Source organism: Camponotus floridanus, unplaced genomic scaffold (genome assembly GCF_003227725.1).
Source record: "Camponotus floridanus strain SB8 unplaced genomic scaffold, Cflo_v7.5 scaffold18, whole genome shotgun sequence".
Taxonomy (NCBI): Eukaryota; Metazoa; Arthropoda; class Insecta; order Hymenoptera; family Formicidae; genus Camponotus; species Camponotus floridanus.
Window position 1 is genome coordinate 2,166,535 of NW_020229303.1, and position 17,126 is coordinate 2,183,660.

The 17,126-nt window shown below is 32.1% G+C and overlaps 1 protein-coding gene across 3 annotated transcripts in view; it reads right to left on the reverse strand.

Annotated features, from left to right (window-relative positions):
* Window positions 1-1,377: 1,377 nt before the first annotated feature.
* Window positions 1,378-17,126, reverse strand: part of LOC105256910 (peroxisomal leader peptide-processing protease) — a 101,883-nt gene continuing 86,134 nt past the window's right edge. For all 3 annotated transcript variants that reach the window (XM_025407521.1, XM_025407522.1, XM_025407520.1), the window contains exons 2-7: window positions 6,913-7,634; window positions 5,240-5,400; window positions 5,053-5,165; window positions 4,221-4,401; window positions 1,921-2,205; window positions 1,378-1,540 (exon numbers count right to left, since the gene is read on the reverse strand). In XM_025407521.1, coding sequence (XP_025263306.1) covers window positions 1,452-1,540; window positions 1,921-2,205; window positions 4,221-4,401; window positions 5,053-5,165; window positions 5,240-5,400; window positions 6,913-7,619 — 1,536 coding nt within the window. In that variant the 5' untranslated portion in view covers window positions 7,620-7,634 and the 3' untranslated portion in view covers window positions 1,378-1,451. The remainder of the gene's footprint in view (window positions 1,541-1,920; window positions 2,206-4,220; window positions 4,402-5,052; window positions 5,166-5,239; window positions 5,401-6,912; window positions 7,635-17,126) is intronic.

The window sequence follows — 17,126 nt, forward strand, 5'->3', positions numbered from 1 at the left end:
ACTAGTATTATTCATCAGCAAAGTCTTTAGCATAAATACGAAGGGATCATTGACTCGTGTCGCTTTGCGTGCCAATCGTTACGACTTAACATTACGAAAAACTTTCTCTTTATATTAAACTCGGTCAATGGCGTATGTTATTCAATGAGGGTTCGAAGGCGAGTTTATGTTCACAATAGCGTGTCGAGTTCGAGATTGACAGATCCAGGGTGACTCATAGACAAATATTCCGCAATGCAAATAATCTAATCCAATGTTATCCGAGAAATAGTCGCAGTAGAAATAGTACAAAGAGTACGGATCGAAAAATCCATCATACGATTAGAATTTGAATAGGTGGCCCCGAACGTTCCAGCCAGACTTTGAGATCTTATAGGAAATTTAATTCTGAACAAAAAATTTCCTATAAACATAGGTCGAAAAATGCTTCCTTAAGAAGTTATCGCTCAAAAACCTCTGATGAAGCAAGAGCAAAAAAGATGAAAAGAAAATGAAACTAAATAAATTTCTTGAAAAAAAAACGATAAAAATAAAAAATAAAAATCTTTTTCTTTTATGAAAATAAAATAATTTCTTTTTTAACTAACTTTTATTTTATTTTCATAAAAGAAAAAGATTTTTATTTTTTATTTTTATCATTTTTTTTCAAGAAATTTATTTAATTTAATTTTATTTTTATTTCATTTTCTTTTCACTTTTTGCTCTTCCTTCATCAGAGGTTTTTGAGCAATAACTTCTTAAGGAAGCATTTTTCGACCCATGTTTATAGGGAATTTTTTGTTCACAATTAAATTTCCTATAAGATCTCAAAATCTGGCTGAAACGTTCGGGGCCTGTATATTTTATTCGATTAATTTTTGACGTTTTAATTTAAAAAAATTCAATCTATCCTCTCTGTGTACAGGGTGGCCCCGAACGTTCCAGCCAGACTTTGGGATCTTATAGGAAATTTAATTCTGAACAAAAAATTTCCTATAAACATGGGTCGAAAAATGCTTCCTTAAGAAGTTATCGCTCAAAAACCTCTCATGAAGGAAGAGCAAAAGGTGAAAAGAAAAATGAAATAAAAAGAAAATGAAACTAAATAAATTTCTTGAAAAACGTCTTTATTCATTTTCTACTATTACGTGCTATTAAAATATTAGTTAAAAAAAATTATTTTATTTTCATAAAAGAAAAAGATTTTCATTTTTATTTTTATCGTTTTTTTCAAGAAATTTATTTAGTTTCATTTTCTTTTTATTTCATTTTCTTTTCCTTTTGTTCTTCCTTCATCAGAGGTTTTTGAGCGACAACTTCTTAAGGAAGCATTTTTCGACCCATGTTTATAGGAAAGTTTTTGTTCAGAATTAAATTTCCTATGATCTCAAAGTCTGGCTGGAACGTTCGGGGCCACCCTGTATATTGTATGTACCCAGATTATAAGTTTACTTAGCGCATCGTTTTTTTTTTCAGAGCTTGGACGGTAGCAAAGGATAAAAATTCCAAACGTTGCGCACTATGGCGTTGTCGCACGTGAAAGCTCGAAGCACGTCGGGATCTGGAATGAAAATAGAAGCGAGAGATAACTCAATATTCTAAATAAATAAACCTAGATTCAATTTTACAATGAAATAATTAAAACCGAAAAAAAAGAAAAACAAAGAGCAGAACAATTAAAATATTTTAGCTCTGTCTTGTCAACAAATCCTAATTTTACAAAAGCTAATCTGAGAAAATATACGTATATAATTTAATATCTTATCCGCGATTTGATGAGACTTTATTTGCGGAAATAATTCAAGATTGGCTCGGGTCGATGTGTCGGCTCTATAATAGTCTTTTGTCCCCTGCGGCGCGGAAGGCTTACAGTCCAGGCATCGTCCAAATTATATAGTCGTTAGATCGTCGTCAGTGGCCAATTTAAATTTGTTTACTGACTGTCAGTGCGCAAGTATTCCCGCAGGGGCCGGTCCATCACCGCAGCCGGCACCGCCAAGCTCATCCGCGGGTACAGCACGGCACCGTCCGAGGAGAGCGCGTTGCAGACGATCATTCCCAGCATCTCGCCGGTCGCGCGACTGACTATCGGACCGCCACTGGTGCCGCTCTGAGCGCAACAAGTCGTCAGGAGCGCGCAGTCCATCGATTTGGAGATCACGCCGCTGCTAATGGTCGGCCGGACGGACGAAAAGAACGGAAATCCCACGGACACCACCGGCTCGCCTGCAAATTTATCCATGTACAATTAACGTATAGATATATTTTAAGAAATTTATATTTTTTCATTTTTTGTAAATATGTTTTTATTTTTATATTTTTATATTTTTATATTTTTTAATTTTTTGTAAATATGTTTTTATTTTTATATTTTTATATTTTTTCATTTTTTGTGTAAATACGTTTTTATTTTTATCCACTAAGGGCCTTGAAGTTTTAACGCTTAATTCTTTACATAAAAAGCAGGGTTGGCATGTTTTAAACAATGTGTTTAAAACTGTTTGATCAAATCTTGTTTAAAACAGTGTTCATTGTTTTAAACATTTTTGTTTTAAACTGTTTTAAACTATTGTTTAGAATCGTTTAAAATATCGCGAATAAAATATGTGATTATTTGGAAAAGAAATTGTAAAAAAAATTAAAAACAAACAAAAACTAATAGATATGCATGTTGCAAAAAAGTTTTTGTTTTAGTGTTTTTAGTTTTTTATCTATATTTATGTAACATATAGATATAAAAATATAAATAATAAAATAAAAATGATGAGGTGGGTATTATTTTAGCAGAATATTTATTTTTGGATATTAAATAACAATTAATACAATAAAGATTACTTAGAAAATGTTGACTGACTTTATATTTTACATTTTAGCATTTTAAATTAATTGTACATAACTCATAGCAGGTCAGTAGTTTTAAAAAAAAGTTCTTCTTTTAAAAAGAAGAATTAAGGTTTTTTTCTTTTATTTAGAATTATTTTTCTTTTATTTAGAATTTATGTTGAGAGTTAAGCATGAGACTACTTAATAAGAATAGGAAAGGAATCAAAGTATTATATATTAAATATTATATATAAATTTATATATTATTTATATATATTTTTTATATATTATTAACTAGAACTTTTTTTTAGAAACTACTGACCTGCTATGAGTTATGTACTATTAATTTAAAATGATAAATGTAAAATGTAAAGTCAGTCAATATCTTCTAAGTAATCTTTATTGTATTGATTGTTATTTAATATCCAAAAATAAATATTCTAAAATAATACCCATCTTATCATTTTTATTTTATTATTCATATTTTGAATAGCGTTGTCAATTTTGGCAACGTTATTTAGAGTTTAACGCTAGCGAAAAATTTAAATATTTACACAGATCAAAGTTATTAAGTGTTTTTGCTTGTTTAAAACATGCTTTTTTGTTTAAAACGTGTTTTTTTACTTTACTTAAAAACACAAAAAAAAATAAAAAAACATTGTTCTAAACAAAAAAAAATGTTTTTTGTTTAAAATAAAAAAAAGAACAAGTTTTTTGCCAACCCTGCTAAAAAGGGTAATTATTAAAGAGGAAGAATAGTAATGATAGAAACCAAAAAAACTGCATCATTAGTAACTTTAATAAATGATGCTTGCTAAAAAGGGTAATTATTAAAGAGGAAGAATAGTAATGATAGAAATCAAAAAACCTGCATCATTAGTAACTTTAATAAATGATGCAGAGCTTCAATAATGAGATAATAATTCAAACATTATAATAAAATTCCGTTTTCATGTAAGACGAAGACTTTTCTAAAAATTTTGCACCGCAATTCGCGATAAACATATTAATAAAAGCAAAACTCTTATGTGGTAAGTAGATTTTTATTACGATCGAATAAATGGATGGCTTGTATGTCGGTTTCCAAGTTAAAAGAAGGAGGCCAAATATCAATTTTGCCACATCAACGATGATCAATTGACCCAATTTTTCGCAATTATACGTTATTTCTATCCTAATATAGAAGAAGGTCAATGTTCCTGGTGTCGAAGCGCCAGGAAACCGTTTGACACGCTGCTGGATATGTCGCTAATTTCCTCTCGTTGAGAAAAGCTACGAGAATAAGCCCCTTGGTCTATCATTCTAAATGTTTTAGGTAACAGTTCGACGTGACGGAAACTATTAAAATTAACTTCTTTTGAAACGTTAGAGATAAAATTGAAAAATAAAAAGATTGAGAAAAAGTGCAAAATATTTACCTTTTACAACCGGAACACGAGACAAACGTAACGGCCTCAACGAGGGATCTATATCCTGTGGATTCACCCTCAATACAGCTACGTCGTAAGGCTGATTCTCCGGAGTCCTGTACAGCAATTTCGCCCACGTGCGTGAATTGGTCTGATCTGTCATTACGATTGATATCTCCCGTTCTGGCGCCTATCGGAATTTATTTTGACTTAGCTATATTTTTTTGTCGTAAAAAGTTATCCATTTGCCACATGCTGAGCTTATTGCACAAAATGCGATCAATTTTTTTACGTCGTTAAGATATATTTAGTATTTTTTTCTTATGTAAATAAACATCAGAGTATACAGGGTGGGCCATTTTAATCCGTCCACAGGAATATCTTCCTCAGGTAGGGGCGATAGCGGAAAATGCCTCAAACGAAAGTTTCATGGTTTTAAAGAAGATATAAGATGGTGTCATTAATTTGACCTTAAATAGTTACTTGAAGTCACGTGAAGATTACCCTCAATTTTTTAAATAGAACCGCCTATTTTTTATTACATATTCTTGCAGCTTATCTCGAGAGCTTTCCAAAACACTATAATTATGTTAGTTTTCATTAAGTACTTTCCGAGTTATGAGGCTTGAAATTGTTTCTTAATTTTACATAAACCGTAAAATATCTTGTAAAATATTTATTTTTCGATTACCTCACCTTAATACTTTTATGTACAAAATAATGAGAGGAATCAATTGGTGTAAAGAAAACACACAGTTGTTTCGAAGAAAAAATATGTAATTGTTAATTGCAAATTACATATTTTTTCTGTTTTCGTATAAATGCCTAAGTTTGATTTTACCTCGGCGACGACGTGAGAGCACGTCAGGAATGTACCAGTATCCTTGTCCACGAGAATGCCCGTACCCCAATTAATCCCACATCTAACAAGCACGACGCCTCTATCTAATGCTTCTGTAACAAAAAGATAAAGATTTTGTTGCATGTGGACGTATTGAAAAATAACAGAAGAAACAATATTAACGAACCATGTTCCTGGCGACTTATGATCGGAGGACAACAAGGATCCTTCTTCTGCAAAATATTGAGCAAACACGGAGCAAGATTGGCGGCGAAGGTGTAATCCACCCATTCTTCACGACACCAACTCAATGGCGCGATCACCATCCCGCTGATAATTCGATGTTTGCTACGTGAAAACATCCGCGTCAAAAAAAATTCAAACATGATAAAATGATAAAAATCATCTATTTGATAACTAATTGATTCTATCGAAATTTTACTAAGAGAGAATTCCGAATCTAAGATTTTTTCGAAAAAAGTTAGGAATATTTGCATGTAAACTATATGATTTGAATACGGGGCACGCCAAGTTTTCATATCTTACTTCGACCTGAAGGTAGGGTTGCACAAGATCTAAGACAAGACAATATTCGTAAAAATATTGTATTGGTATTGAAAATTTTCAAAAATTTTAATCTTGGTCTTGGTCTTGAGTGAATATTGGTAGCAAAAATCTCGTCTTATATTGTCTTGTCTCGATTTTATTAACAATTTTTTATCTAATATTAAAAAATTATTTAAATAATATTTAACATAAATTTTGTAATATAATTTGAAATAATTATTACTATTGTATTATATTTTAATTATAATTATTACTATGTAATCGATATAAATGCCGTCTATTTACATAAAAAAAAACATTTACTGTTTCATGGAAAACAGAAATTAATAACTATTTACAGACTCCAAGGGAATGTGCAGATATAAGTATTTCGGAGTGGTAAAAAAATCAGGTTCATATTTATCCCACAAAAATAGCTCGAGACATTTGTAAAATCAATTGCCTCGTCCGTGCCAGTAGAAAGACTTTTCTCAATAGGAACTCTGACTATGTCAAAAAATAGAACCAGATTACAAAGTAAATCTTTGGAAGCACTAATGTGCATCAATTCATGGGTGAAATGCTCTTTAATGTCTAAAATTTGCGAGTTTGATTTCTAATTTATAAAAATGTTATATTGTATTAATATTAAATGTTTTTAAATTTATTAATATAAATGTTTTTATTGAGTAAAATTTTTTTAAATATAGTGATTTTTCTTTTCATTTACAAATGAAAATATTTTAATTTTTTTGAGAACCAATAATCTTGACAAGACTAATAATCTTGACAGTTTTAGTCTCGGTAACTTGTCTTGATAACTAATTAAAAATCTTGCTTTGATCTTGTCTTGAAATTCAAATATCAAGACTAATCTTGGTATCTCGTGCAACCCTACTTGAAGGTCATTTATGCGATTTAAAAATTGTGTAAAACTTTTTTAAATTATATACATCATATAAAAAATGCTATAGGAATTAAAGTAATCTTAACTCATTTAGTATCGATTACGAATTAATATCACATAATTTATTGTACTTGGCTAATAGTATTAATCTCATATCGGTTTTTAAATATTTTGTTTTTATCATTCTTAGATTTTTTTATTTTTTTAAAGATTTTTCTTATGCACTTGGCGTATTTTTTTAACTTTATAAGGTTTTCTTAAGGGGTTTGCATGTACTTAAGTTTAAAATGAAGCGAAGATAATCATATTTCATGAATCTCTTGACAACAGAAAGACTCAAGGATGCCTTTTGAGTAAAGAGAGTCTAAATAAACACGTCCGAGAGTTCTAAGAATCGCCGTAATTACCAGTCTGGCGGAATGACGTAGACGGGACCACCCTCGCTACCGGGAAACGCATACGCGTCTGTCATAATGACGCAGCCCTCATCGCCGACGACGTTGCTGATGACCCCACGCGCGATCGAGCCGATGAACACGGGATTGCCGAAGGGGGTGGACTCTATTTCTGAGAGCGATCCGCGAATGGGAGTCCGCAGAGACTGGTCCAGCAGACAAGAGAGAGCTTGTTTGATCGTTGGAATTTCCACGGTTGATTTCCCATTTTCTGAATCGGCGATGAAGACAAGTAGGTAGATCGGTCGTAGCAATCGATCGAACTTGATCGTCGATTTAGGGAAGTTCCACGTTTCGAAAAATCCGTCGAAGGTCCTCATCAGCAGCGGACACTTCCAAGCGGCCACGACGCTGCCGAGATGCTCCTGAACGCGCGAATAATCGTCCGATCGAGAACCATCGTCGATCTCTGGATCGCGATAGACACGAAATTTCAATTCGTTCGTGAGTTCCATAGGTGCGATGGTTAGTTCTCCCGGTACGATACTTGTGATAAAGCTCGATATGGCCTGAGACTTGTCGATAATCTGGCTCAGAGCAGTGCCATGCATCAGTATCCAATTTTTTGAGATCGAGATGCCAGAGTTCCCTCGCGGTGTGCCTCGTGGATCTTTATCGATCGACGAGTGTAGTAAAAGCGCGCTTTTTGGAACGTCCATCTTTTTTCGACGATACTGCATAGAAAAAAATCGAAATATCTCAGTTTTTTTGAATCGAAAAAAGAATAAACATGTTTTTAGAATTTACATAACTAATACATGCAATTATACAGGGTGTCCTAGACCACCCGTACACCCCTTTTCTTTCAAAAACTAAGCATTTTAGAGAAAAACGTTTTTGTCAAAAACGTTTTTGTCAAAAACGTTTTTCTCTAAAATGCTTAGTTTTTGAAAGAAAAGTGGTGTACAGGTGGTCTAGGACATCCTGTATATACAGCGTGTTTGTTAATAAGTGTGAAAAATTTTAAGAGATGATTTTTTGTCGAAAATTAAGGGGGGTTTTTTATATAAACATATACTCCTACATCCCTTCATGTGAAGTTACATTTTTCCAAAAAGGAAGGTAAAAATTAGGTTTTTATTTTTTCTCAACTTTGAACAAATTAAAGAAATAAAATTAAGTGGATATTTTCTACTAGTAAAAAGGTTATTTATTAATATTTTTTTCAGCCTCTTGTATTGTTATAAGGGATAAAACTAGCAACCTTTATTCAATTTTTTATTAAAGCTTTTTAATGAAAAACTCCCTTAATTTTCGACAAAAAATCTTCTAAAATTTTTCGCACTTATTATGAAACACCCTGTATATATATATATGAGAGTTTCTTGAAATAAACACATATATATAATTTACATTGTTAAATATTATACTTATATAAATATGCAAAAACATTTACTATCTTAAATTTTTTATTATTTCCATTATTTTTATTATTTTTTAATGATACAATTTCGGAAGAAACTTAATTAATTCCATTTATATTTTTGTATAATAAATTGCAAGTAAAATTTTGGCAGAAGATATTTGAAAATAATTATAAATAAAATTTTGGCAGAAGGATACTTTGTGAAAGTCTCTCGCGGTAATTCTCATTAAAACAAACATAATTCTCATTATGTTATTAAAATTTTTTATGAGACGACGAGATGATTTTACATAACAAGCTTTTAATCTTTGCGTATGTAATCAATCAGCATAATATATGTGCATTGATATTACAGCTGTGTTACACATAACTAACAGTGCGTGATACAGACATTGAACGATCAAACATCGAGATTATTCTCTAAGGCAAGTTGGTTTATTCATCACACAATTCAGCGGTGAAAGAGTTAATTGTCGCGAGCACCGTGAAATTGTGATATACATAAAAAAAGTCGCTTCCGACGTATTAGAGAGAAGAAAGAATAGAAAGAAGAGAGAAAAAAGTCGGGATTATAACCGCATAATCATGAATTCACGTGTCACAACGGTGAATTGAAGAAAATAAAATCAAGAGTTGACAATCTAACGAAGTCAGAAATGACACGTGCGTCTATTTATGCGAACCCGAGTATCCTTCTGTAAATGACACGTGACTGTAAAAGGCGGGTTTCCTTTAACCTTAGCCTCAAGAGTGACGGAATTTTAAGAATAAGTTCCATTTAAATATCATTTACATAATACAACAGCTTATTTGCTTATTCTTTATTGCAATTATTTATTCATTCCTTTGGCATTAAGGATGTTTTGTATGTACAATCCCAGCAAAAAGTAACTGAAAATCAATATTGACAAATCCATTTTTGGTGTATTTTGAGTATGAGAAATATATTGTGTGAAATATTACAATTTGATCTTAACAGTGCAGAAATCTATTTTTTAATATTTATTACGTTTTTATTGAAATATTCCGAATTTTGTTAATCGAAATGATTAACTTTTGGCAAAAAATTCCGCCTTGTGACAGATACATGGCTAACTTCATTGAATTATATTTAATATCTTTTTAACCAGTTAGTACTTGAATAATATTATTTGACCAAATATTTCCTCTATCTAAACTATTGCAAATTTTCAACAAATTCTGAATATTATTTCTATGTGTTTTTGTCATTTGAATCGACGTACGTTTCCCATAAAAACACATGTTAATTCGGTGCAAATTAAAATTCTTATAACTTGTAAACGCTTTAGTGAATCGATTTAAAAATTGTACTGAAGATTCTAAACATATGTAAGGACATTCTGTACAATTTTCATTAAATTCTCAATATTTTAAAAATCGGTACAAAACATTCTTTGTTATATTATTATTAGTCATTGTATTAAAAATTGCATAATATAATTAATAACTGAGTAATAATAACTGATTACGACAATAATAATTAATAATAGCATTCTTAGATTGAAATCATGAAGTAAAATTTGTGATTTACAAAGAAACCAATATTTTCGATTTCCTTGAAATTAAAAAGAGAAATATGTCTCGAAATACGAGAAATCGCGACTATAATTCTTCGCATTTTTGTTTGGTTGTCAAAGTGGAGCACAATGCAGGAAAGTCTTCCTCTAGAATCAAAAAAGCGCTGAAAAGAATCGTGATTCACACAGCGATGACGACGAAACATATGCGACAAAAGGAAAAGAAGTCAATACAAAAACGCGCCACAGGATTTCGCCTAAAATAATACGTCACATTTTTGTAACAAGCGTGTGACGTATTAGAAGGCCCGGTTTTCTTAGAACGCTAGTAGGAAACTGGTTTGGCGGCACGTGTCGCAAAAATAAAAAAAAATTCTTAGAGGACAGGAGGAAAGAGAACAGGGCATCCAAAAATAAACGCGACAACAGACAGAACGCAGATGTTTGAAGAGCCTATGATGGGATGATGACATATAATACGTATATGGAATACGGTCGGCACTAAAAGATGTCGGCGCCAATTATAGACGTCTAGATGAGAATAAAAGAATTCTACGCTTGAGAAAAAAACGACGCGTGCGTAAACTGCGTCAACGCGCCTCTTCTAAAGATGAACGGCCCGACTGGTTTTTTTGTCCTGAATTCTGGATGTTTAAGCAGTAATACAGCGATCTATCCGGATAACATCGCAGAAAATCTCAAGGTTGGCGAAATTAAACACATCGCATCTCCGCTTAAAATAATCTTTATTACCCCTCTTTATTACATGCCTCTATATAAAAAGCTATAAAATATGTCTCTTTTTTTTTTAGAGGGTCAGTTTTTTTCGCGAATTGCTTGATTTCGTCAATTGCTTGATTTTCGCGAATTGCTTGATTTCGTCAAGAGGAGAGTGTATTTGTATATGAAAATATCTAATCCTCTAACTCTTGGGACTTCATGGTCTTCCCTTTGAAACCCGGTGCTTCTTTTCGATCGACTTTTGCGCTCTTTTCATCCTGCTTCCTCCCTCTCCTGACGATGATGGCCGTGCGACCGCTTGCCAGGCGATCTTCAATGAAGATTGCCGACTATCCGGTCCTCTCGTGCGTGTGTTTCTTCTTCTTCTGCTCGTGTATTGACCGTTCGCGATACATGCACATGAGAACCTACGTAAGATTGCATCGGCAACCATATGCAGGGTTAGGAAAAAGTCTGGATACCCCTTAATATTTCGAAAAATACGCATTTTAAAAAAAAATGTTTCATACAAAAGTTATAGGGTTTTATGTGGCGCATTACACAGCAACATTATTATGACCTCGAATAGCGTTGTCAAGATTATGTGAAGGTCAGCTTCAATTTTTTAAATAGAAACCCCTATTTTTCATTGCATATTCTTGTAGCTTACCTCGAGAGCTTTCCAAAACACTATAACAAATTATTTTTTCATGAAGTACTTTTCGAATTATGAGGCTTGAAATCATTTCTTAATTTTACATAAACCATAAAATATCTTGTAAAATATTCATTTTTCAATTATCTTACCTTAATACTTTTATATACAAAATAATGAGAGAAATCAATTGGTGTAAAGAAAAAATAGTTGTTTTTTTAAAAAAAATATATCATTTGCAATTAACAATTTCATATTTTTTCTTAAAAACAACTGTATGTTTTCTTTACACCAATTGATTCTTCTCATTATTTTGTACATAAAAATATTAAGGTAAAATAATGGAAAAATGAATATTTTACAAGATATTTTATGGTTTATGTAAAATTAAGAAATTATTTCAAGCCTCATAACTCGAAAAGTACTACATGGAAAAATAATTTATTACAGTGTTTTGGAAAGTTCTCGAGGTAAGCTACAAGAATATGCAATGAAAAATAGGGAGTTCCATTTAAAAAATTGAAGCTGACCCTCACATAATCTTGACAACGCTATTCGAGGTCATAATAATGTTACTGTGTAATGCGCCACATAAAATCCTATAACTTTTGTATGAAACATTTTTTGTAAAAATGCGTATTTTTCGAAATATTAAGGGATATCCAGACTTTTTCCTAACCCTATATACAGGGTGACCCATTTTAACTTAGGCAGAAATATAACTCGAAAAATAAGCACACTACGAAAAAATGGTTAGAATCAAAATTTCGTCATTTCGAGGGGGACGTACAATGACGTTAAAATCAGCCTCCCCACCCCTTCCCCTGGGCGGTGAGGGGGGGCAAGTTTGAAATCTTAAATGGAACCCCCTATTTTTCATTGCATATTCTTGTAGCTTATCTCGAGAGCTTTCCAAAACACTATAATTAAGTACCTTTTTATTAAGTACTTTTTGAGTTATAAGGCTTAAAATAATTTCTTAATTTTACATAAACCATAAAATATCTAGTAAACCATTCATTTTTCGATTATCTTACCTTCATACTTTTATGTACAAAATAATGAGAGGAATCAATTGGTGTAAAGAAAACATACAGTTGTTTTTAAGAAAAAATATGGAATTGTTAATTGCAAATTACATATTTTTTCTTAGAAACAACTATGTGTTTTCTTTACACCAATTGATTCCTCTCATTATTTTGTACATAAAAGTATGAAGGTAAGATAATCGAAAAATGAATGGTTTACTAGATATTTTATGGTTTATGTAAAATTAAGAAATTATTTTAAGCCTTATAACTCAAAAAGTACTTAATAAAAAGGTACTTAATTATAGTGTTTTGGAAAGCTCTCGAGATAAGCTACAAGAATATGCAATGAAAAATAGGGGGTTCCATTTAAGATTTCAAACTTGCCCCCCCTCACCGCCCAGGGGAAGGGGTGGGGAGGCTGATTTTAACGTCATTGTACGTCCCCCTCGAAATGACGAAATTTTAATTCTAACCATTTTTAGTGTGCTTATTTTTCGAGTTATTTGGCTGCCTAAGTTAAAATGGGTCACCCTGTATAAGCAATGTAAATTTGTTGCATTGAAGAAGATCAAAGTTTGTCGAGAACATCAATAATGTCGCGATACAACACACTATTTCAAATTCTTTTTTATTAATATTATTAAGAAAGCAAAAACTCAAGATTTGATTTATGAAATTGTCGTGATAATTTTTCTTTCACGATAATTCTCACTAGATTAATTGTTGGCAATTTCCACAATTCCTTGAGTGGGAATAAAATATAATACAACGATAACGGATTGGCTAGCCTAATGGACGTACAATCCATCGTGTATCCCCTTCTTCTCGAAGATCTCAATAACGCTTACGCACCAGTCTCATCTCTTAATGAATCACGGATGCGTGGTTCATTTATAACATGGCGAAGCGCTAGATAAACGCCTAATTAACGTTCGCAAACTAATTCTGCTACAATCTCTAAAAGATATCACTGTAATTATGTCTAAGCGAACATTAGCGAAAAGGGAGGAACGAATGGACACGAGACATTTCGGGAGAACAAGATAGCTCTTCTCAAATTCTTTCGAAGGAAAAATTTAATAGAGAAAGGTCCATATGATAATAAAATCAAATTAGTAGTAAAAAAACTGACGACCACGACATTGGGTATCATTAGCGTGAAAAATTGATTATTATTGATTATAGAAATTAAATTGTGAAAGTTGAAAATTATAAAATTCAAATTTAATATCAAAATTTATATAATTAAAAATATAATCGAAATAAAATGAATATTATACAGGGGTGTATCTGAAATGATGCACTAAACTTTAGAAGCGTATTCTAGAGATCAAAATAAAACTTTTTTTTCTTATGAACATGGGTCCGCAAATGAATCGCTCTCCGAGCTAAAATTCGAAAATGTGTGAAATTGATCAAACATTCGCAACGCAAATTTATTTATCTCTCAAAAGAGGGTGATAACGTCAAAACCTTTTTCTTCTGAAATACAGCCAATTTTTAATTTTTTCCCCAAACTTTAGGAGCCTCTAGCTTGGAGAGGGTTCATTTGCGGACCCATGTTCATAGGAAAAAAAAGTCTTATTTTGGCTTCTACTCTCTAAAAGTGAATCAGTGAAAATATCACTAATTTAAACAGTAAAATAAGATTTCACTGAGAATCAGTGAGTATTTTACTGATCTTCAGTGGAAACGCTTATTTTTTTGTTATTTTATCTTATATCTCACTGATTATGGTCAGTTAAAATAAAATTCACTGTAAAATCAGTAAATTTCACTGTAAAACCAGTAATCGCTAGTTCGTTCATTTACCGCTACAATCGCTATCTCTCTCGTATTTAATTTTAGTTATAAGAATTATGTAAAGTTTGCAAAGAGCGACATTTAAAATTAGAAGTATTACTTCGATTTAATTTCTGATACAAGTTCAATAGAGAGGCTTCAAATATCAAATCGTTCTTTATAATCAGACAAATAAATGTCTGGCGACTTAATGAAAATTATTCGTTCGTTATCTATTTAAAATAACAAGTTCAATATGCATGTAATATAAATAAAATAAAATTTTTAATATAATAAATATTTAGTAAATATAAATAAAATTTTTAATTTTATATGAAATAGATAGAGAGATGAATTCTAGTTAAATATTACTGACAATAACGAAAGAAATATTACTGATATTGAGAAATATTACTGATTGAAACAGTCAAAATTATTAACTGATTCTTTCAATAAAATATCACGAATTTACAGTGCTGTACTTATAACTGCTGTAATCAGTGACTATTTACTGTTTTTCAGTGATAATACACTGATTCACTTTTACAGAGTAGAATACGCTCCTAAAGTTTAGTGCATCATTTCAGATACACCCTGTAATCAAAATTTTTTTGACAAATATAACATTTCGATCCTTTCCAATGTCACAATTTTTACAAAGTAATAAAAAATCAAGAAAACCCGTCTTTCGAAGGAGCCCGAAAAGTCATAAAAATACGAAAAGTCACAAAAATGTAGAAAATACAAAATCGCAGAAGATACAACATATACGAGATAAACGATCGCCTTCTAAGCATTTTACCACGTTTTATGAATCACTTGATATATTTATGCGTACCGTGATAGAATAAATTTTGCATACACGGATTCCTCTTTTGGGAGCAACCGCGAACGATGTCATCAGTCGTAATCGTTGCAAAATTTTTCCTCTTCTTTTCAATTACGAGCCATAATTCTTTTGTATATTTAAGGACGTATGCAAAAGAAAGAAAGAGAAAAAGAGAGAAAGAGAGAGAGAGAGAGAGAGAGAGAGAGAGAGAGAAGCGGAAAGTGTTCCTCGCCTGTTCGATAACTGACCGGTTCTACTGCGAGCGCGGCAAGACTGCGTGCCGCTATCTAATTTTCTGCTCGTGACTTAGATCGACTAACGATGGTCTTCCGTCGAGCATTTAAGTCGCGCGCTGCTTCGCCGCACGTTCAATTACTGAAACATTGCAAGGATAATCGGATTTCGCAAACGCCGTCGCGGCGGAACAGGCCTCTCTGCACCGAGCTCGCAATTTATACGATAATTAATAAGTACCTGCCGATCGCCGGCAGTGATTACCTGACCGCTGGTAGTGGTCATTCGAGTTCGATTTTTGTCCCGCGTAAGTCTTAAAAATCCTTGTACAAGGTTTTTATACATCTGATTACTGCGTTAAACTCTTGCGGTAAAGATACAGTATATAATCAAAATTTAGCAATCCGTCAATAAGATGAATAGTCATTCAATGTGATAAAGTATTTTATAATAAATCATAAATTATAATGAATAAATATTTTAGAATACTTATATATAAATAAATATTTTAGAATACTTATATATTTAATAATCAGATGATAAAATATTCTAATAAATCTATGTGTGCGATATATATTTTTTTAAATTTTTTCGAAATCGAGGAAAGGACTATGTCCAGTTTTAGAAAAGTTTGGGTCTCCGCTGAACAACATTGGAACATGTCTAAAATTTTAGGAAATCAAAGAGGATTAAAAAATTTCATAGATACAATTTTTAAAACAAGTTTCCTGAGTATTAGAGTTGTTCTGAAATTCGCTATTATAACCACCATTTTATCCAATGTTTACAGCACCTCTTGACAATAAAAAGAAATTTTGATTGTACCAAAGACATTAAAATAATATATTTGAAATGTATTTGGTAGAGTTCATTTTGGTTAAATCTCTAAACTGTTTAGTGATTTATACCATCAAGTTAGAAATTCGGATTTGATTGTAATGACGACGATGGAAGGGAAGATGAATAAGCAGCGAATGTATCAGTTGGGGTAAACCAGCTACTGGTACGGGGCTAGTCAATGATATTTTTGTATTAGATTATAAAAATCTGAAGAGAGATAAGGTCTGTACATCAAACTTCAATTAGGTAATTAAAACTTTTTGCTTCATACTTCTTGATTACCACTCTATCGATTAATATATGACTGATTGTTCATTCGAGGACTGTTTATTCGCAAACCCAAAGTCCACCATATCTAGAAAACACGCTAGGTCGCATTAATCATGAAGCGGGGCCGCTCGTTTTCTTCTCATCATCGCGGGATTGGCTTCCTTTCGCGATGAATCGAAAAATCAGACAAAATTTTAGAGAATCAAAGAGGATTAAAAAATTCCATGGATACAACTTTGTAAAACAAGTTCCCTGAGTTGTTTTGAAATTCGCTATGACCACATACCATCTTATCCAATTTCTCTGCGTCTACAGCACCTCTTGGCAATAAAAAAAAATTTTGATTGTACCAAAGACATTAAAATAATATATTTGAAATGTATTTGGTAGCGTTCATTTCGGTTAAGTCTTTAAACTGTCTAATGATTTATACCATCAAGTTAAAAATTCAGATGTGATTGTAATGACGACAATGGAAGAGAAGATGAACAAGCAGCGAATGTATCAGTTGGGGTAAACCAGCTACTGGTACGGGGCTAGTCAATGATATTTTTGTATTAGATTATAAAAATCTGAAGAGAGATAAAGTCTGTACATCAAACTTCAATTAGGTAATTAAAACTTTTTGCTTCATACTTCTTGATTACCCCTCTATCGATTAATATATGACTGATTGTTCATTCAAGGACTGTTTATTCGCAAACCCAAAGTCCACTATATCTAGAAAACACGCTAGGTCGCGTTAATCATGAAGCGGGGCCGCTCGTTTTCTTCTCATCATCGCGGGATTGGCTTCCTTTCGCGATGAATTGAAAAATCGGACTCTCTCGTTGACGGGATGGAAAATCGCCGGTGTCGGCAAAAGGAAGAGGTTACAGCGGGGAGTAGCTGTTGGGGCGTG